The 23,359-nt window shown below is 38.4% G+C and overlaps 1 protein-coding gene across 2 annotated transcripts in view; it reads left to right on the top strand.

Moving 5' to 3' along the window:
- Positions 1-23,359, top strand: part of LOC137108778 (FERM and PDZ domain-containing protein 4-like) — a 39,186-nt gene that overhangs the window by 4,463 nt on the left and 11,364 nt on the right. The window contains exons 1-8 of one of the 2 annotated variants that reach the window (XM_067493808.1): positions 11,679-12,697; positions 13,575-13,697; positions 18,019-18,170; positions 19,088-19,190; positions 19,852-19,897; positions 20,902-21,006; positions 21,233-21,340; positions 22,508-22,639. In XM_067493808.1, the coding sequence (XP_067349909.1) occupies positions 13,588-13,697; positions 18,019-18,170; positions 19,088-19,190; positions 19,852-19,897; positions 20,902-21,006; positions 21,233-21,340; positions 22,508-22,639 (756 nt within the window). In that variant the 5' untranslated portion in view covers positions 11,679-12,697; positions 13,575-13,587. Of the gene's footprint in view, positions 1-11,678; positions 12,698-13,574; positions 13,698-18,018; positions 18,171-19,087; positions 19,191-19,851; positions 19,898-20,901; positions 21,007-21,232; positions 21,341-22,507; positions 22,640-23,359 lie in introns of those variants that run through there. The other variant, XM_067493807.1, reaches the window with a different exon arrangement.

The following is a 23,359-nucleotide window of genomic DNA, read 5'->3' as shown; positions in this document are numbered from 1 at the left end:
CCCGGTACAGTATGTGTCAGCATGCTCAAATATACTTTGTTGTAGCAGGAAGATCTATTTGGAAGTTTCATTATAGCCCAGAAGACTCCAACATTTGTTATTAGTCTTCACTAATTGGATAAAAGGTACCAACTTGGAAATAGAGTGCTTTAATCAGTCCTTCATTCTTGCCTCTGTTTTCTGCAGGGATTCATTTCCTGGTGAACACTAATATTCTGTTATGTTGTGATTACCGCATTTTACTTCCTATAATTTCAGTCATCTGTCACACCAGACAGACTAGAGTGATGCGCTTCATGCTTCCGTTCCCCTTTGACGAAATACCAATTTGATCAGTTATTCAAATGAAGCTAAACCCATTTTGTTTTTTTGCTCCTGTTTAGATCTGAACTTCCTTCCCCCGTCTCTGCTTTGCAAGCTTTTAGAACAATCATCATTTCCCAATTACACTTTGATTCTCAATCTGCAAGCAAGCTGAAATTAAGAGACAATATACCAGTCAATCAGTGAGGCTCTTGTTAATTTATTGCAGGAGTGTGTCACATGTTCTGTTATGTCAAAAGATTGTAACTTGACAGCACATTTTCTTAGTTTGCACTTTCATCTATTCTGCATAGAAGCCAAAGTTTGAAGGAACCGCGTTTAATAAATTATGTAAGGATACATAGTTCCACAGGCTTTGCATAATTAGGTACCCATCTAGGTATAACCATACTTTGACTGCAGAAGGTCAATGTGAGACATTTCTTTGTGCATAGAACTCATTCTCAACACCCATACTAACAAGGCATGTAATGGTGGTTGGCCTTAGGTTGAACCCTGTAACACTCCCTGACAACAAAGGCACCAAGACCAACCATGTGTCCCAAGATGATTCACTCTAGTGACTGATCTTTCTAAAGTTTAAGCTTCAATTTAACACCACAGTATAAACTCAGTATATACTTGAATTCTAACAGCTGGCTGTAGTATTAGATCGTAGAACTCTATATTTTGTAACAGATATATTCAGAAACATTTTACGAATTAATTCATCACATGTAGAACTGTCTTATTTTTAATACCAGATGCAGTTTAGCCATTTACCCTGTTTACAGTCTTGTTACTAAACTAAACTTTTCCATTTCTTAATTTAAATCAAGTGCTGCCTCAAGTGTGCTATCAATATTTTGACTCAACAGTAAGCGAGTTGAGAAAAAGGGGCATATTGTATCCTGATTAGAAATCTACGTGAATATTTACACAAATAGACCCTTCGTATGCAGATATGCAATGAGTAAAAGCCTATTTCTGTCAAACCTGTCACTGACTATTTTTATTTATATTTGCAGAGAAATACCTGTCTCACTGCGTTTGCCATCCAGTATCTGTACCATTTGCAGCTGTTGTTTTCTATCGAGATAATGCTCAATGGTGCATTCGTAGCTGTGTATGTTAAAGTGATAATACCACACGGGGGATTTTCACATCTATGTTATCATTATATACCAAGTAAATGACAATGTCCTATAAAAGTAAGTAATTTTAGAAATACGTAGAAGATGATTCGATTACTTTTTTTATGAAGTACAATGACTGATCAGGATGTTTCATAGACACGGACATACATCACATGCCACTCATTGATAATTCATTACTTTTGCTAGAGACAGTGAGTAATTCTGTGGTTGCAGGATGGAAGGAAACTTAAAAATACCTACATCTTTCATTTGATATTATCTCACTCACACGTGCTGTTTGGGATAGAGAAAGCACTATGAAGCAAACAAATGAACATGTAGAAAATCAGGAATTACTAAAGGCCAGTCATTTATTTTTCAATTTAGTTGTTCAAGTGCTGAAACCTTATTTAGTTGCTTACACTGACAAGGTGTTTTCTTATTGTTTTCATCATTTTTATAGAGAGATGGTTAAATGGAAAAGATTGGGGAAGTAGACAGCGAACATTTGTCATTGCAATCAGCTTTATATCCTTATATTTCCAGATTTGTGGATTTGTTGATTAAGATTCTTTCTTCACATTTGTTGAATTCAGCCAGTTGTTTGTTGCATCTGTTCGTTAAATAGGCTAGTGGAGCACTTACTTCTGCTCCAGATACTCTACATAGTACTTAAGTGTCTCTGTGTATTCTTAGAGCCACCCTGTCTCACACACACACAGCAAATATAGTGTAAACCTACATAAGATACAGTATGCATAATCACACATCCCCAGGCATGCACACACTTGCACTGGCAACAACGTCTGATGTGTGTTTGTGTGAACATACATAGTCCTAAACCTATTCTTGCACTGAGTATTACTTCTCCTAATTGAACTGAAATGAACTGACTAATTTAATTTAAATGAAATTGAAAAGTCAAACATCATTTAAGCCCTCCCCTTTGTAGCAGCTTGAAAGTGGTTGAAAATGGCTGAGTTACAACTAAGCTGCACATCTGCACTTTTCATGTGTAAGTAAAACAAATAAGAAGCCCGTTATTTCGTTATTATGTATGGCTGCATATTCTTTGGCACATTTTTTATGCATCCACTCAAGACACATCCTTGTTAAAAAACATAATTTTGTTTTTAGTATGTTCTATTGTCCTCCTGTCCCACTGTGATACTTCTGAGATGCCTTGAATGAATTTCTCCAAAACTGACAAAATGTCTTCTCATTTCAAAGATGAACTGATTTAATTTTGTTAGTCAAAGTCCAAGGTCACTTTGACCTCAAGTCTGCCCTATTATTGTCAATGCAATATCTCAACCTTGCTTCAAGGAATTTCATTACATCTGGCACAACATTTTGGCACAACATTTCTATTCGGAGTCACTGGAGTCTGGACAGACATGCATGTAAACTGCAACTTGATTGGATGGTGAAGGCCGACAACTGAAAGACACAGTACTTAATATTGTAATATTAAAATTTTGACATTCTTTATTACAGAATAAAGACACCCAAGTAGCACACACATATGAAGCCAAGAGCGAAAAGAAGGAAAGATGCTCCCCCAACAAGTAATTACAAAAAATGTTTTGATCTATGCATATGCAGTTCTGTACTTTTTTCATCCAAGGCACTGAATCCGCCAGCAGTCTTACTAAATATTTTAGGACCCAGGGAAAATGCATATAAACTGCAGAATGTGATGTCCATACAGGGATAAGGGCTGCAAAAGCAAATTTTGCTTTGTAATACGTCTTTTAGAAGTTGTGTGTAATCACTGCACATAGCTTTTTCACCAAGAAACATGTCTAACATGTTACATCCCCTGTCTGATATCTTTGTATTGAGATGTGAAAAACAGCATATCTTTCAAACTAAACTGGGCTTTTTCTTTTCTTCCTTTTGTCTTTACCGCAAATACATTTAAAGAGTAACAAAAATTCATTCAGACATTACGATCCAATAAGTGTTTCTCATTCACCAACGTCTTGTGTAATATTATTTAGGGAGTGTTAAGCAATGCTTGTTCTACTGTGGTATTTTTAGCCTTCTGAATTATGCTTCAGTGTTCAGTGCAGATGTTCCAGTCAACTGTGATGTTTTCAGTCCGTATGTATTTTTGACAGGGACTGAATGCACCAGTAATAGATGTGGTTGCTCAAGTGTATTAAGCAGTGCATGCATGGATTCTTTTACACACTGCAAACAGATCTGCATGTGCTGAGCCACTGTACACACACTGTGCTCTTTCTTTAACCTTTCCAGTTGACTTGAACCAAATAGACAGAGGTAGTCAATGCTTGGTCGTCATTACATTACATCACGCAAGTACAATCACCCAACCAGAAACTAACTGGTAGTGAAACTCCCCATAGGCATGACCTCTGCCAAACTACTGACCCCAGTCCAATTATGGGCAAGAACAATAGGCTCTGACAGAGAAAGCAAAACTAATTTTAAAAAGACAAAATTAATGGACTACATTAATTGTACATACTATTTCCATTTTTATTTTATCATTAAACTTTTACTTAAACCAGTGGATCACATCCATATATCCAAAATTATGTTGTTCTCGGACCACTCTAAACTCTAAGCCCTGAATCATTACTGACTGGGAAAGTAAGATGACTGCTAGGTAATTGCCTTTAGCTTTCTCTGGGGAACCATTTGTTTAATGCTAGTCTTTAAATTTCCTCAGAGATTATACTTTGATCTATGGACAACTTAACAGTGCAAGTTGCATTGGAAATTCACTATCTTATCATTAGTTAAATTATTTTTCTTCCAGCTGAGTTCTAGTTGACACTCTTTTACAGTAAAGGGTACAGAAATTTTAAAACTCATGAATTCAAGAGCAGCCTAAACATAAATCAAGCAGCCAATCATCTTTCTGAAACTGAATTTAAAACTTGCTCTGCTGCCCTTTGTATTTTCTGTCACTTGATCCCACTGGGCTTTATATGACATTTACAAAGAATCAGTGGGGTGTTGTGCTGTGGACTGTGTTGTCTCACGGAGATGTACTGCTGCGCTGAAAAGGTTGAAGCACTGTAAAGTGTTTTAGCTCTGCTGCTGATACAGATACAGTGGTAACGAACAGCATGTCACACAATGGCCATTCAAGTACAAGCAAGAGACTATTATCTCCCTGGCTTGTAAGCACAATGTATTCCATCACTTTCATCTAGTCTTGATACATCTGAAGGCCTTTTACATGTTCTTTTTTTGTCTTCTACTGTTGACTCTTTTTATGTTGAATTGTTACTGTGGAAAACTCTGTTGCTCACAAGGAACCTTAGTTCTGAGACTTCCTGCAGACCAAAGCACAAATATTAGTTAGTTCTATTCTCATGGTAGAAATTCATTCAAAATCATCTATACAAGGTATCATTTACTGGATATAAAATACTGTTATGTAGCCTTCTTCCATCTTATTGTCTATCTACACTGAGGACTCCAGTGTGTCTTACTACCAGAAACACTACACAATTTCTCAAACATCTGTTTAATTGATTTTCTCTTTCCATGGCTTTTGGCTTCTTTATATTCCCTGCGTGCACTTGTATCAGTCTGCCAGATCCTATGCTATATTTTAAACGTAACCACTGGGATTAAGAGGTTTCATCTGATATTGTCTTATCATATAAATGAAAACAAGTGTAGCCGCACCTGCTGCCCCGCAAGCAAATGCTGCTCTCCCCTTGCAGAAAACCTTCATTGTAAAGAGAAATGAGAATGTAATGTTTTGACAGACCCAAAGGCTTGTTTCAAGTCATAACAGCCATTAAGCATGGTCATAAAGATGTATATGTGTATTTTGCTGCAGCTAGGAGTCTGGTGAGCAGACTGTGACATAGTTAATATTTTTGCATTGGGAAAGGACAATTGGTGCATTCACAGTTTGAGTGTGAAAAGGAGAGGGATAAAAGGAAGGAAGGAAGGAAGTAAAGGAATGGTGAAGGATGAGTCAACAAATAGAGCTGAAGCCCACTGTGTGCTTTAAATGACTGTCATCCTGATTGTTTAAGCTGATATTAGTTTCCTGTTGTGGGAGCTTCATTATGAAATGAGGACACAGTGGCCACAGTTTAACCAGGCCGGACAGCTGTGATTGATGAATCTGACTGTGTATTTATTGACATAACCCTGACATGTCTTTGTGCTTATTTCGCTGTGTATGTGCATCGACTTCTTGAGTAGTGCTGCAGAATGGGAAAGGAGCTGTCTGTGGTCCTGAAATCAGCTAAACAAAAGCTTGAGTGAGGCAGCTCCCTCACTCACCTACTTTGATGTTTGTGAGGAGTAGATTGTTATGGTAAGCTTTTAATTGATTTCATCATCACATGCTGTTGGCATGTTTCCACATCAATAAGATCAACAAGGGTTTGTAAGGAGCTGAGTTTTATCTCTAGAGCATAGAAAGATTGAAATTGCTCTCATCAGTTTTAGCTCAGTTAAGTTTTCATTAGGATTTCAGTTTGCAGGGAAAATCATCTATATAGTGTACAGTGCAAAATGACAAATGCAACATTTGCATGCAACTGTAACATTGCAAAATAGCAGTGAGCCACTGCGTATCGCGGTTGTGTTGACTACTGTGGGATTACAAATGATAACATCTGGCTGTGTGGAGATATGGTAGTAGTTGTTTTACTTATTTTCCACATATGACAGTAATTTTAATATCAGTATGTTTTGCTTGTAATTTCAGAATAATACTACACAAGTGTTCTTTTTCAGCAGTTCAAATAGCTAGTAGTGTTACTAAGAATTGGGATGCCATTTTCCTGTGCCAATTTAATTTTACTGTGTGTGTTGTGGTTCAGATATATTTGAATTTTGAACATAGCCAGCATAGGAAGAGTTCAAGCACAGCGGAAACCAAGATGATTATGAGAAACAGACAAATCTCTGGCCTCCTATATCCCACTCGCAAACCTGTCCTATAAAAAACTTCAAAATAAAGTTATACTTATACTTTAGAGCTAAAGTCTAACTGTGCTGTTTTTTACTTGTTTTATGTTGTACAGTATATACATATAAAATATGATCTAAATAAAACCAAATCAATTTTTTCCAAGAGGGTATTATGTGCAGTAATAACTCAGTGCTGGCTAATGTAAACAATGTGTGACACATTGAAAGGCAGTAAAGTTGATCTATGGTGCAGCTTAACCAAAACATATGCCAGTCAGCAGTATAAAATGTGTGTTTTAACACGTGTCGTGCATGTAGTTTACCAAATCAAAGCATGGAATGTTTATAACACATCCATAAAACAGAACGTGTGCATTCATGAGCTCAGATTTAAAAAAACATATCATTTGTATGGCTAATGCATTCGGCATAAATGAATGAGAATTTACCCCGGGCTAATTAGCTCTGTGGCTACACCACTGAGTCAGTGGGATTTACTATACAGAGAAGTTAGTGAGCTGTCTAAGGGCCTGAAGGCTGAATGGATGGATCCATTAAGCCAGTTGTTTATGAGTGAATGAGATTGTTCTTGAGAAGTGTTTTTTTTTTGTGCACTCACTGAATTTGCATGACTTCAAGAGTTTCCAAAGCCTTTGCTGCAAATTAGAAAATTCCATTATGCTTGTTTAGCAAACATCTTCATTGTGCTAGATGTTCAGAGAGCATAAAGAATGGAGCTTAATGTTCAAGTTACATAAAAAGAAACTGTGAGTGCGCATGCATGTGTGTGTGCTCTTGCTTGTGAAATGCACTGAGAGCCAAAGCATGTTGTCTTTAGATAGCAACGCAATATAAAAGGAGCGCAACATGAACAGAAGAAGCGGAATGTGCTTTGGACAAGGCAAAAGGCTGCATTTGTCTTGCTAGGAGCAAAGAGTGTGTTAAATTGGGACAACAATGAGCATAATTAGGAAGACTAGGAGAAAAGTGGTTCCATTAGCAAGACAATTAGGACATTTCTAATGACAGATCAATGCCAAGTTGGACAATTCGAATTTTCCTTCTGCTTTAGCTTTGGATGAATCAATCATCAATTGCATTCTTTTGATACTGCTGCTAGGGATTATTTTTTTATCATTTCATCCTGGTTATTAATTTTTGATGCTTGCATTTTTACCCGTGTACATCAATTTGCAAGACACAGTCCGAGATGCCTTAAAATTGCACAGTGTGATACACATTGTGACACACATTGTGGACACTGTTTCATTATACCTATATTGCACAGTGTGACATCCTCTGCTCTTATTTTCTGCTGCATCTTTAAACCAGAAAGCAAAGATGTCAGGTATACTTTTAATCCTTTGCTTCTCTTTCAACCGCTGCCAGTCTTTTTAATGGAGCATCCAGCTGAGTTTGAAGATGATCCATTTGCGAAACATGCACACTTAGAGTTACTTCAGGCTAATTGAAAAGTTTTACTGAAAGTTTTTCTCTTTTCTTTATTTATTTTTAAGGATTTGCAGGTTCAGTAGCCCCGAAATCACAGCAAGTAAAACGTTGTCTCTTTGCATCCCATCTCAAATTCCTGGAGCTGAAAAAACATAATTTCAGCAGATTTTTTTCATGCACTTGCATCTTAAGAAAAGAATGATCTGTTTTTTATTCATTGTGCATTCAGCAGATACAGAAGGTGTTTCATACACTGATTTTATATGTGTTTTCTACACTTCATCTCCCACCACTTGACATGTGCTTCCTTTCATCCGGAGAGGGGTCCCCAGTTATACGGGCATTCAGAACACACAGCTGATGAGCTTTCAAAGGACGAAAACATGTCTCCCATAGAATTGCGACTGAGCTTATATTACCCTAGTTGTTCTGCAGAGTGTAAAGTGGTGACAATTGACAGGGAGAGTAAAGCAAAGTGAGGTGGGTTTTATGCTGCTGGCTGTAGAGTGTTTTGTCATAATGTAGGCTAAAGCATCTTGTGTGAGCTCTTTGCTTTTTGTGTACATTCAGTCAGTCTGGATAAAGATCTTGAGTGGTTTTATCCTACAGCAGCAAATCTCAATACTGAGTTTTGAAATGCTACAGTGTCTTATTTAAATAACCATTCAGCTGATTCAAATTCTGAATTGAAAATGTGGGTCAATAAAGGTCAAAGCAGAAATTTTTCAGTAACTTTTCCCTAAAAGGGGGATTTCAAATCAACAAAACTTTGCACTCAAAATGATAAATTGCCTAGATGCTGTGATGAATGCTTGATAAAAGTTTTAAATGTATTGGTCATAGCAGAATAAGTAGCGCTATAACTGCAAAACTACCGATTGTGTGGATCCGATCGACTGTGTTTTGTTGTTGAAATTCAACTTTGCATATGTAAGCTGAAATACTCTTTTTTTCATATCTCCAAAGGCCTTAGGTTATGCCCATGTTTAAACACTTGACATTGACTGCATAGTATACCTACATACTATTCCCAAAAGCAAAACAAGGTTGCATTACACTTAATGGGATTATTCAGTAGAGACTGTTTATAGCTTTACTTCTGGCACTGTTCACTCTGCACTGCCTTAGATCACACAGTGCATCCAAATCTTGCTATAATATCCAGTCACACATCTTGATAAAATAAGGTGCCTTGAGAAATGCAATTTCTAGGTAAATCAATTTACAGCAGCTAACAAACAGACTTAAGTAACAACCGGTTATGTTTTTTGAGGCAGTAACAGTGACTTCAGGAATTTCTCCTGACCACAGATACCTACCATAAGAAAAAAACAAATGTTTTTTAGTGGTCTAAAGCTATTTCTAGTTGCTTTTGAATTGCAGAATTCTCTATAAAAGCAACAACATTCGTACTGATGAAACAAAATATATGTCAGAAAAGGAGGGATATAATCTACCCTGAACTATTATATATTGCACTCGAGCGTATGTAGTAGTACAGATATTACCCTGGCTGAACCCTGTGATGGATTACTTTACTGAACAGTGACAATCTACATCAAAGCTACAGTATATTTGAAATGAAATATTTGTTAAGCTGCACTGAGAGCTTAGTGTTTGGTGCTGTGCTCTCTTGCTGACTGGAGCATGTGGTTGTGGAGCTGGGAGATCTGTGCCAATTGGCTCCTCTGCTTTCTGTGATAGGGAGGTTTGACATATGATGCTGCAAATAACGACCCGACTAGCTCCAGGAACCACCATCTTTGTTACTAAATAAGAATGGGCATTTAATTATCCTTTGGTGAAATATTCTCTTGTGCTGTGATGTCTCACTGATTGAAACTCTTTTTTTCTTCTCGTACACTGACTTGAATGCAAGATGATCTCGTGTGCTTATAGTGCACTGTCACCTAATCTTTGTTTTTCGTATTCTAAACAACCTAACAGAGGGAATCAATATCTGTAAATGCAGTCCTTGAAGGTTTAACTAGACAAATCATTATGGCTGGGAAGGCTAGAAATAGGTTTTTATAGTGTTTTTTTTAAACGGGCTAATTTGTTGCAAGCTTCACCTTTAACTCTTGTGTTTGTGCGTTGGTCCAGGTTCAGCTCGATAAGCAACAAGCTTGTCAACTACTGTCCTGATAATTCTAGATGGATTATAATAAAATTGACATTACCAAAGTTTTTGTTGACGATAGTGAAAAGGTGGACAGGAAACGCGTGGGAGAGACTCAAAGTAGTGATCTTGTACTTAGGCGGCATGTAGAGTAACCAACACCTGACTTTTGTTATGTACACCACCGTTAGCATAGCATTTTGTGCTTCTTTTCTGTCCATTCTTGTTAAACAAAAATAGGAAATTGATCAAGGTTGTTTTATTAATTTAAACTAACAGTGTGAGTGACAGACATATATTGATTCTTCGAGGTACAGTTTTTTTAGAAGAAGATGAATTTCAAAGCAAAAAGTACTTTTTAAAGTCAATACTCTGGCCTTTTCAACAAAGACAAGTGCACCCTAGCACTTCTTTTGAATGCACACATTTGGATTCTTGGTATGTTGAAGGGCAACACTTCAAACAGGGGGAAACAGGATGAGGCCTGGTGCCAATGCAGCAGGTTTGCGCTGCTTCAGTTGGACAAACTCCTTTAGCCCAAAGCTTCAAAACTACTGCATCGTTAACCAAGGTGACAACCTTTACGGTGTGAAGTCAGTTACTTTTCTACCACCAGCACTTTGTGTTGAGATCAGTCAGACTTTGTAAGGTTGTGTACACAGGTTCTTTAGTCAGTAACCTTTGGTATTCACATTTAAAAAATATCCCAGGGTTAAAAAAAACTAAAAAAAACTAAAAAAACAAGAGAAGCTACATCTATTCTTTGAACTTTTCCCTTGGCAAACTCACTCACACTAAAGCGTTTGTGTGACTGATACTATTTTGACACTGTATGCAACCTAATTCAGTAACATTTGAGAACATTTGAATTTTAATTCACATGTAAATCCCTCTTTGACACGCTTCCTATGGATGAACAGCAGCAAGTGAGGGTTTTTACCCGTGTGACATACAGTACACATTTACTACACCCATTGATGTGCATTTGAATAAATTATCATACTTTTTATCTCGTTTCACAGGGAGGTTGGCGTTTTTAAATTTTCAAGGTATTCAAAGTCACCCGAGCATAAATACTTAAGACTTTGGTAAATTGTCATCTACTGTAGAACTAATACCTGGGACTTAACCATGGAAATGTTTCAACATCTATAAGATGTTGTAGCAAAAGATTTGTTATAGAGATTCCGTGTTACTACATGATGTGTCATCAGCAAGTCAACATCAGTTTATGAATAATGCAGGTGGCAATGAAGACAAAAAAAGACCAAAAGCAACTAAACTCCATGTTGCTCGCAGTGGGCCAGGCCATTAGTTTACATGCCACTTCCACCGCCATTGGTGTGTGAGAGTGTAAAAGTGTGGGGTTGATAAGAGGCAAATTCTGCAGATTTCCTTTTCTTTTACACATCTCTGTTTAAAGAGTCAGTTCTTTAGTTAACATGTAAAATGCAAGCTGCGGCTGTTGGATGTTGCTTCGGAGGTTGCTCCCTCTAATTTGTTAAATTCCAAGTATCGGGGGTTAGGTACTAAATTCAACACTAGCCTTTATAACTGTTTACATTCTTATTACTGTGAAAAGAAAATAATTTATTATCTATTGTTTCATTTATTTTTAATCCATATTATCATTACAAATAGTCATTTGTTAAAAAGACTTCAAGTCAGAACAACAAATCCGTTTAAGTTCTGGCAAGAAAAAAGTAGTAATCTCAGCTTGAAAATATAAAACTTGGAAAAATAGTTTACTCCGCAAAATTTACCCATGATGGTTCAGAGTGTACCATGCTGACTTTAGTATCGAGGTAACTTTTCTATACTGAAAGCCCCATTTGCCTTTTTCTGTCTTCTTCTGGCATGCAGAAAAGAAAAAAAAATTACTGGAGGAAAAGTGAAGAGTGAAATATTAATGACATCCAGGTGAACTTTAAGAGGCAGCTTCTTTTTCAAGCTTCCTGCTGCGAGGCTCCAGCTCTGAGATGGAGCGCTGTTTTCATACACGTAGTTGCGCTCTGAAAATCCTCTTACTCCACACACACACACTCGCACACATCCCCACAAATGCATACAGTTGCACACACTGTCTCTCCCTCTCATTTTGTGTCTCTCTCATACACACACATACACACAGCATGGATTTGTTTTCTCTGTGATGAGAGGGATTATGGGATAAAGGAGGCGAGGCCATGGCAGTTTAGTTCAGCTCGGACCAAAGCTGCTCTCAGCAGCGGCACAATAACACACACAGATGAATGTCTGGCTGCACACTGGAGATGTGCATAGCCGCTAACGCAATAACCTGTGTTGATTCTGAACACACGAGCCTCTGATTGGGATTCGGAAGCACCGGTGGATCTTTTATTTTGGTGACTGGAAATCTGAAGAAATACAAGTGTCTAGGTGAAAACTGTGGATGGCAACAGACTCGAAAGGAGTAAAATTCAAAAGCCCCGATGGGCTAAAATGGATCTAATGCTTCTGAGGATGAGTACCAGCTGGGTTGTTTTCTTTGCTCTTAGTGCGAATTTCATCAGTCAAACCAACTATCATTTGGGAACTTTTCTTCTTTCTTTGCATAAAAACTGACCAGCAAGAGACTGTCTGATGCTTTCATCAGCATCCTGGCTGCACTCTGCTTGCACAGTGGAGCTTGTTATATACATTAAAACTATAGTCAGCCTCCTTTTTCATTGTAAGCTATGACACGATTGACTTATGCATTCAACCCATCGACAGCACAAAATGGAAGCTGATCTGCTGGATTCTTATGGTGATGAAATTCTTAATCTAATATGCATTGTCAGCTACATTTACATGTTTGTTACTGGACCTATGCATCAACTATTTGGGATTTCAGACCAGGATAGTAAACTTGCGTTTATAGTTTATGGCCGTAGAAGGTGTTGTTAAAAAAATAAGTGCAAACATGCTTAAATTCAATGGTTATTCCGGGGCTTGATGACCTTCTATTGCATTTATGATTATTTCTGTATTGACCGTGTGTGGGTGCTATGATCTGCTCGTGATTAATCACTGTAGCATGTGAAGACTCACAGATGATAGCAAGGATGAGTTCACGTACTGTTTTTTTCTAGAATTTATGCTGAGGTGCCACATCTGGGCCACTCTACTCTCCCTTTCTCTTGCCTCTGTCTCACTTCATTCTCACTCTCCTGAAATCCTTAATGACTTTGTTGGCGTAATCTGCAGCAAGCGAATCAGCTGTCACATCAGTGCTTTACCTCACTGCACACACACAATTTTGCAGAGCAACTACCACAGAGCTGACCGTGCACACAGCCATCGATCACCCATCTATGGAGCAGACGAGCTGTTATTTGACTGTGGTCAATTGCACTAAGTAGTGCTATCTCACACTGCAAGCCACACAAGCGAGACAAAGAAGTCACATTAATTTAACTGAGAGGGATTTAACCAGAGCTGTGCAGAGTGTATCTGAGTGCTTTTATTCAGAGAGGAGGGAAATTATTTATGCATTCATACTTGGAGCTTTTGTGAATGTGTAGATACAGGTGCTGTGATGTTCATTCAAATTCTATGTGAATGAATCAAAATGAATCACACTGACAAAAACATATTGTTACATGGTGATGCTCCCATTTATTTTGCCATCTCTTGTGTTTCAGCCATAAGAACAAAATGACAGGCTGGCCGCCCCCTGGTCCGGGCTCGTGGAGTGGACTGCAGGGGCCTCCATATAGCTGGGACAGCATGAACAGCACCAGGGAGGGACGGGACTGTCTCACCAAGTATGTATATGATCAACACCAACATGCTTGCATTTAAATGTGTGGCAGCTGGCTATGTAGAGTGTTGAAAAATGAGAGGGATGTTTAATAAAACACAAATATTGACACAAAAAGTACAGATAGGTAAGCCAACATAAAATAGAAGCAACACTAGCGCATTCGCTTAGTGGACTGAAAGATTGTTTATAGACTGTGTGTAGATACAGCTGTGATCAGTGGATGACTTTGCATTTACAGTTTAAAACAGCAGGGGATTGGAAGCAGCCACCAGATTAGCTTAGGTCAATGATGTTTGCAGGATACACAGCAAGACTGAAGGTTGCACATCTGCTTTAGTTAGTGAGAATTAGGAAAAATTGTTACAGTGACATGCGGTTTGGCTTCTACATTAACCTTGGGAAGTTCAAATGCAATAAACTGTTAAATGGAAACTATTATGTGCAGTTGCAGGCCAGAGTACAATAAGCTTTGAAGTCCTGTTCCCATAACCATCACCCCAGTTTAATCACTACTAGGGTGAAATATTTTTAAGCCAATATTGTAAGTATTGTTTGATCTGCCCCTTCACAAGAAATTGGCCAGGATAGTTACCATTCTACCTGTGTGTGCAGTGTGCTGCTGTCTGTGTAAATGTGCCATGCAAGAAGAAAATCTTCTGCCAGGTGAAAATCCAAACCCTCAAGCTGCACAAAGAGATGGTTCCTACTTTCCCAGTCATGGTTGTTCGGCTTCTTGTACAATGCAGTACATTTCAAATATATTTTCTAAACGCAGTGGAACACTTCTTTGCATTTATATCACCATTATGAGTACACGAAAAAGAATGCATTGCCTTGTGAACATCATTTGGGAAGCCCAACTTGTAAACAGAACACTTTAACCCCATCATCACTCACCCACAAACAACCCCGCTCTGCTTTCCTTTCATTTTTACCAAACACTGATTTCTCTCTTTGTATACATTCTGCCACTCTTGTGTTTATGCACCCCCTCTCCTTTTGCATTTTTTTTCTAAGTTTCTCTTCTTTGTAACTCTCTTATTATATTCTCCCCCTCCTCTCCTTATGACGGGGGAGTCGATGACGAGGTGACAGCTCTGCCTATGTGGCTTTGTTCCTAGAGAACAGCTGATGACTTTAGAGGTGGTGACACAGATTGAGGATCACAGTTGGATTCCTGCAAGACAGAGAATAAAACAGAAGAGAGAGTTGGTAAAATCGGTGATTGATTTCATTATATTGGACAGGTAACTCTCCTAACCTTACATAGCATGATCCAGCAGGTTTACTAGCTACACTCCACTCAAACTCTATTGTATTTTTAAATGCATGGCATGTGCAGTGGGTCCACCCGATACTAGTATTTTTTTCCCTTTAGGTAAAGGTATTTTGATACTCGCAATGCTATAAAAAATATCCAATCCCATCTAAACAAACAAGTAATTCATTCAGTGCTGCAGTACAAGAGTTTGACATATTGTTCTAAAAATGTGGGCTTTCAGCCAGCTAAAACTCCAAAAACTACAAGTCCTGGTGCTAAAGCACAAGTGCCTTTCGCATCTTGGGGGCCTATTTTATGAGGCAGAGGTACACATCTTTGATGTTGATATGGTATCATCATCTCAGTGTTGGGACATCCACTGAGGCCTACCCGAGCTATGGTTTAATAACTAAAAGACCAAAGTCACCCTGATGCAAAAAGCTATCACTTCCAGTATTGGCATGAATCAGTCTGATCACTGATTTGAAGCATCTTCCAGATTTGATGGAAATGGTTGAAAGTGTATTGTGCCTGTTGCCCAAGACTAGATTAGGTAGGTTTGCTAAGCTTGTTATGCAACTCTTAACATGCTACTCTTTTGTTCTGTTCATTGTATTACATCATAGTTATCTATCAAAGTCCTTTCAAACCACTTGTGAATACTGTATCATATAACTGCATCAACCTAAATCTGAACAAGGAAGTAAGCGAGCCACATATTTCTCATAGGGATTGTGTCATGGTTACCCGTTTGCCTTGTAAGGTAAATTAGTTTTAGAGTTTTTGTCAGTACCTGTACGCATCCAAAACCACTTTACCTTGGGCATCAGTGTGAATTTGAGGTTGTGCGTGCCGTATTCCATTTTCCACCTCTAGCAGCAACACCGGGATTTGACCTTTTGTATGGAGCTTTCCTTTGACCCCCCTGACATCCTCGCTCTGCCCTCCTGTGGGATTAAACCCAACTGACTGTGACAGGGAAGACGGGCTGGCATCACAGATTGGAACATGCTTCATTACAGACAGATTTGGTTTGAGATTTCTGCGCCGTATGTACAATACAGAGTAACACATTAATGAGAGAGAGCGAGAGAGAGAATAAGAAAGCGCAAAAGGGGAAAAAATGTGGGAGGTGGGGCAGGGATTGAGACTGATCCGGATTGTTTGGAGATAACATTACCTCCGGGAATGGATGGAACACGCTTCATCCTCTGGGCAGATTTAGGCGAAGCTGTAGGTATATACATTGTAATAACGAGATATAAATTTTACGGCCGTGCAGTCTGAAAACAATATTACCTAATAATAGAAGAATTGGATGAGTGATGTCGAAATTAAGTGACTACGCACAGTTGTAGCAGCAAAAAAGCTGTGAAGACCCCTGAGCAATATCACTGGCATGCTAAATGATTCCAAATCACATCTTTTAATAGTTGTAATATTTTTTGTTAAAGTGTACCATATTCAATCCTATTTGCTATTTAAAAACAAGATCATAAAAGGGACTAATGGTCATCACAGTTGTCTCAGTTAGGGCCAGCATTGTGTCTCTTTTCTGAACTGAAAAGAAACCAGATTTTTCGACTTAATAATGATGGAGGTATATTAAGAGCCTTAGGTGGAGCAGCCATCCTTAAAAAAAAAAAGGATGCCCGATTAAGAGAAATTGTTTTTTCAATGCATGATTAGTCTCTGCGAAGGACAGTCTGTCTCTCTGGAAAACGTCCAGTAACAAAGACAATTACTTATAAACTGCAAGAGTCAACCTTTCCAAATATTGACATTGCATTTTTTGGTGAAACGATTCAAATGTGGTAAAAGGTGTTTGGCATGGGCCTGGGCAGGATTGTGCCAATCATTGAAAACTCAAGTGGGAGTGTGCTGATTTTGAGCTATGTGATTGCCAAAGGTGTAGGAGAGACAGTGCAGTAGAGGCAAAAAAAAAAAAACATGGGTGTAGGCCAGATAACAATAGACATGCAATACAAGACTTTATGCACATAGAGGACATGATGGCTGCCAAGGGAGCTTTTTAAGCTTCAAAAAGAGGGAGGGAGGGAGGGAGGGAGGGAGGGAGGTAGAAGAAGAGCCGAAGAGAGGTAACACTACCGAAAGTGTGTATCACCTCTTAATTAACAGGCACTCTGCATTCTCAGTGTCCCGGTCGAGACAGACATCTGAGGTTCGGCAAGCAGGAAGGTTTAATTTAATGTGGTACATTAACATTATAGCGGCACTTTCATCCTGAGTGACTGGCAATAAGACAAGGGAAAGGACAATGTGAAATTTCACCCATAATAACCCACATTATAGTTGTATTAAATGTTGATGGCCCCATATACTGTACAGTAGGCATCGCAATGAAAAGCATTAATTAGGAAAACTGCCAGTTGGTTCAGCATCATGACACCATTTTCACCTGCGTTTATTTATTCCTATATTTACTACACTATGTCTGTTGTAACAGTAGGAAATTACATTTTCAAACCATCCAGAAAACTCACATTCATGAAAATATGTTAGCACAGAACAAAGTTGACAACTGTCCTGACTTCAGATAAGGAATACGTCATTCAGTAAGCTTTTATGGGGAATAACAACTTTAAGACTTTTATATGGATGTGAGAGGCACACTTCTTCTTCAACTTTGCTGCATTTTATGAATGCAGCGCTTGTGCTCTTTTACAAGTGGCTTTTAAGTGTAAAATCTTTGCCAATGACCAAAGCCGAGCCAAGATTGTGAATTATGAACAGCTGATTGGAAAGGTCAAACCACTCCTTCCAAGTTTAATGAGATATATCTGAGCTTAAACTATTTCTACCACAGGAATGAATTAAGTGATTGGGTTTTAATGTGAACTTTATTCTTCAAGAGTCCCTCTTTACCGGCAGGACAAGTCTGATCCCTGTTTGATCCATGATGCCCGTAACCAGCTACATGCCTTCATGAATGTCGCTATTTCCTGACTCGTTTGCGTCACAGAGGAGCACTGAGCTGTACTGTCAGTGAATCACAGTCAACTTCATGTCTTTGATTGATATTTTAATTCCGGTTTTCCAGCCAAGTGTCCCAGAGCAGCTCTCTGGAGGAGGTCCACCTGGATAGCATGCCCCCCACCCCTCGTCTAGTGGAGATGAGACGGGACCCTGTCCTGGGCTTCGGCTTTGTTGCAGGCAGTGAGAAACCAGTGGTGGTCCGCTCTGTTACACCAGGTAAGTAACCCTGTCTCCTGGGTGTTTGTTCTCTGACGCATTTAGGTCTCTAGCACCAGTGTTACAGATCAATTCACCACAAAAACACCAAATATTAAACATCATACACCCACACTGTCCTGCAAAAGAGGAAGAACATCATACTTCCATAAGTAGCTAACACTCTGTGAGAATTTATTTCTAATAGAATTGCTCTTTTGTTAGTGTTGCCGTGATAATTATAACAACTAATGCAACAGTTTTTTTTTTTTGCTGTTTTCTGCTTCTGTCACATCATAGAAGTAGAAAAATAACCTCTGATACCCTCATTAACACTAGTGCTGAAATTGGAGAGTTTTCATGTTATTTTGAAGTACTTTTAATAGTCCCTTTTTACAGTTTGAATTGTGCTAATCAGCACAAACAGCTTGTGCAATGATTGTTTAGAAGGCAAACGCGCAGGCTGTTTGTTTCTCCAGAATATTGCTAAATGAGAAAATAGTACTGGCCCTAGCTGATAATGGAAATTACCACAAAAGAATGTTTTTTGTCTCAGAAGTTCCTGTTATTTTGAGCCATTGGCCAATTGCCAAATTGCTGCCAAACCTATCAGCTGTCAGCCCCAGTGGCTGCACAAACACACACAGTGATTATGCATGTCAATAATCAATCTGCGCTGAATTCCAAGCAGACAATCGAACTTATGAATATTCTAGTTTAGGTGGTAGACGAAGAAAGGGAGTGTATGTGCTTGAAGACACTGGACGAATACAATTACATTTGTCACAAGGCAAAGATCTGTTTGCAAATGACATGTATTTTTGCATGCACTAAATCATATACACAGTGATACACAGTGTTTGCAGTGATTCATACCTTTGGCTAACAGGCTGAATGTAAAACCAGGCCGTGACTTGTTTGCGTGTGTGTGTGTACAGGTGGTCCATCAGAGGGGAAGCTGTTGCCCGGCGATGAGATCATCATGATCAATGATGAACCTGTCAGCTCAGCTCCAAGAGAACGAGTCATTGACCTCGTCAGGTAATTACAAAACAGCATAGTAAGGTGGCAGTGGCACATAAAAATCTCAGCACATACAAACAAAATGAATTGTTTGCATTCATGGCTGCATAACATTAATAGCAAGAAGGAAATGTTTGGTTAAAATGTCCTTTTATACCTGCTATTCCACTTTCTGATCGTATGGTTTATGCACAGCCATGCAAATTATTGTAACATGACTGATTACCATTAATTTGCCTTTAAAATAATCATTAATTTAACCAAACTGTTTCAAGTGTTGATAATGCCTTCCACTCATCTGCTTAATGCTTAGTTATTACAGTTTACATAATAAATATTCTGAATGAATCAGAAAAATTTAAATGTTCCTGCTATTTTCATGCACACAGTTGATCATGACTCCAGTCATGTCAGATGTCATCAGATCACAAGAAATTTTGTCACATGTATTTAAATAGTAGGCTAATGTTTGTGTGTGTGTGTGTGTGTGTGTGTGTGTGTGTGTGTGTGCTTCTAGTTTTAACTGCATCCATATCTAAGTAATGATTGCCAGGAGCTTCTCATTCCATTTCACCCAGGCTAATCAAGTTCCTGTTGTTCATCTGTCATAGTTGTTCACTGTGATTGATGTTTTCCGATGATTTTGTTGACTCCGGGATTTCCTGGGCTCTCGTTTCAGGAGTTGCAAAGAATCCATCATGTTGACTGTTGTCCAACCGTATCCTGTGAGTAGGTCACACGACAAAGATTTTGTGTCATGTAAAAGGCTGATCTGATATTTGAAATCTAAGAAAAAGGGTGGCAGTGTATGTACGTGTTATTAATTGGTTTATATTCTCTAAATTCAGAATTTTGTTTTCCTTTACCTCCTTTATATGCTGTAGGCCCTGTGTATCACATACAGTTAATAAGAGTTAAATCTATAAATAATAGATTGCATGTTTTAACCTAATTGTTACACAACAATTAACTAAAGGATTTCCATATATATAAGAAACAAGATCAGAGTAATGATGCTTTCACCTCCTCCAGTTGTGGCGTCCCTCTGTATTCTCATTCTCATCTTGAAGTAAATGCAACCCCATAAAGGTTGGCTGTCCTTGAAACTGTAATTCAGAAGCTGTAGGCTTACAGCTCCAGTTTTCTCTTACCCATAGCTGTTAAAGACTGCTGCATTTGAGGCTCTTGAACATTTAGACATTTTTTAAAAGGTTTGATTAACATGTTCTTGCACCACCTTTAACACTAAAGCTTTCTAAAACACCCCATAATCACATGAAAGTAGTGTAGTCTTCTATATATCAATGACAATTGTCTCATTTACACAGTCCTTGTGCTTTAAAATCTCCTCATAGCGTAAAATGCACCATTTATTACTATTTGAGTAACTTTAACTTGTGGTGCCCAGCCATTTTGATGGACCTTGATATAGGCAGCATGTTTTTGAAGTTTTCCAATAACAACAAATGTGACAGTGGGAAAGTGTTGTACAGGTTTATTGATCCTTTGATGGGAATGATGATTCCCCCAACTACATGCATTCATCAAGTACTTATTCTACTCCAGTTTCAGAAAACTTGAGGTTTTTGTGGACTTTGATTTGTTAAACGTAAAACTACATCACAACTGATTGTAATGGTTTGTTTTTTGTTTTTTGTTTTTTTGCTCTTTCTCTTTCTCCTCTTTTCTTCTCCTTCTCTGTCTGGCTTTTTGGATGGATGCCACTTAGTCCCCTAAATCAGCTTTCATCAGTGCGGCCAAAAAAGCCATGCTCAAGTCCAATCCGGTCAAAGTGCGCTTTGCAGAGGAGGTCATTATAAACGGCCAGGTTCCAGTCAGTTCTAGCACACACACACACACACACACACACACACATATGCATGCTCACTGTATCTATTAACAACTGTACTTTAGCTTCACTAGATGGTTCCCATTTACCACACTAAGACAGTTCAATGAAGGCCAAATAGATACAAAATTGATTTCTTTTCACATATGAAACCTCACCTGATTTTTGTTGATGCCCAGGAGTGAAGACAGATCATGTTCCTCCTTTGCAGAACCCGGTGAAGGACAATTCTCTTCTGTTCATGCCAAATGTCCTGAAGGTCTACCTGGAGAATGGGCAGACCAAGTCTTTTCGCTTCGACAGCAGTACCTCTATCAAGGTGTGTGAGTATCTGTGCTCCACCTCTTGAGGCACACTTGACACATAAAGAAATGTCTTTGCAGCATCTGTGATTACAAGAGCACAAATTATTTTTAAAGTACAAATTAGTGTGAAGTGATGCTGCCAGAAAGACAATGAAATTCTAGCACTTTTTAAGAACCATTGATTTGAATAATTTATTCAGTCAGGGAGGCAAAGAGCAAATTTTTGACTTGTTGATTCTTATTCAGTTGTGGTCCCCTTTGGCTTACGTCATTTTTCAGCTTTATTTCAAATAATCGTGCATAATACTGATTAATAGAACAGATTTTATCCTCTTTAACCCTTAGATGCATAGTAATTAGTTACTACAGTCAGTACATTGGCTGGGTCAGAAATGACCTGTGCTATAATTGAATACTCATAATTGCATTATATACATAACATTATAGGTAAGACCTTTAAACGTGATTCACAGTCTGTGTTTTAATGTTAGCTTGTTAGTCAAAGTGTAAAAGTGTACTTAAAGTTCATGTATTGCATGCAAAACTGCCTTTTACATTTTCTGTGTAGCCCACTAATGAATTTGGAATAATTATATAAAATCTTTCATAAGCTACACAAGAGGACTAATAGAAAAAAGAGAAATCTAGAATGTGGCCAAATGAGTGTCAGACCTGTTGGTAACACCACGATTTAATGAGTTTTTGAGGAAGAGATTCAGTTTTTGTTCATGCATAAAGAATGTAAATGTCAAACCCAGAAGCCATACAAAGGCCATGAATAGTGCATGTTAAACTTAAAATAGTTGTCTCTCAAATCCATTCTAAATTCTGTTCAGGTTTGGAGTATGTCATGGAGCGGAAATGTCACCAAGAACACTTGAATTTTTTTTTTTATGTTTTATTGATTTACACTGATGTCCCACAATGCTGTGCAGTGTTACTCATATGGGAAAAAAAATTAAATTAAATTGCAGATGGTGGTGAGATCGCTCAAGAAAGCTTTTAATTCTTTTAATTATTGAAAGTTCTTCAGCATTGATATTCTAAGGATGTGGGTTGAATGATGCACACGTTGCATCATTTACTGTTGGTACAGAACAACAAGAACTTTTTGTATACTGCTAAAATTATTAAGCAACAGAAGACAACCGTTGTAATGGACATTTTGTTGATGTGTTTAGGACGTGATCCTGACCCTGCAGGATAAACTGTCAATCAAATGCATTGAGCACTTCTCCCTCATGCTGGAGCAGAGGACAGAAGGCTCTGGAAGCAAACTGCTTCTCCTTCATGAACAGGAGATGCTTACTCAGGTAGGAGATGTTTCCTCTTTCATTCACTTTATTTTGTGTCTCCTTTTCAGTGTGACACCAACACTTGCACACACACAAACACACACACGCACACACACACAAAAAAAACATTCCTGCTCAGTATTCCGGCAGCATTTGAACCCCAGTGTCATTTATCAGTACTGGCACAGCAGGGGCGACAGCTCGCATTACACCTAGTCTCTCTCACACAAACACAGACACACACGCATACACCCCACAGATGCACAAACAGCACACACATACTCATCCACAGTGCCCGCTACATGTTAATGAGGTTGCAGGATCACAAAAGGACAGTTTTAATATTCATAGCGCACAGTTCAAATGCAAAGCTCTGCATTTGGCACACACAATGGCAGATGTTTAACAGTTATTCTCCTCTGACACACTTGATAAAACACACACGCACTGTACTGTAATACACCTGAACGTCAACCTCAGCGACAGATGTATCGGAGAAGGTTGCTATTTAATAAAAAAAAAGAAACTAAATCTCCCTCACTTTCTCTACTCTTGCACTTTCAATAATTTATTAGAGATGGACAATATTTAAAAGATGATGTTGGTCTTGCTGGTTTTGTCTTGAATACAAGATGGAATCAAATGCACAGACATACTTTGCAAGCAAGTATTTTTTCTGGCTTGCTGCTGTCTTACAGCGTCTTTAGGTTGTAAAGTCACTTACACTTAGATGCCACT

The sequence above is a fragment of the Channa argus genome, chromosome 23 (assembly GCF_033026475.1).
Source record: "Channa argus isolate prfri chromosome 23, Channa argus male v1.0, whole genome shotgun sequence".
Lineage (NCBI taxonomy): Eukaryota > Metazoa > Chordata > Actinopteri > Anabantiformes > Channidae > Channa > Channa argus.
The sequence above is the reverse complement of the archived record's forward strand: the minus strand, read 5'-3'. Positions and strand labels throughout refer to the sequence as shown.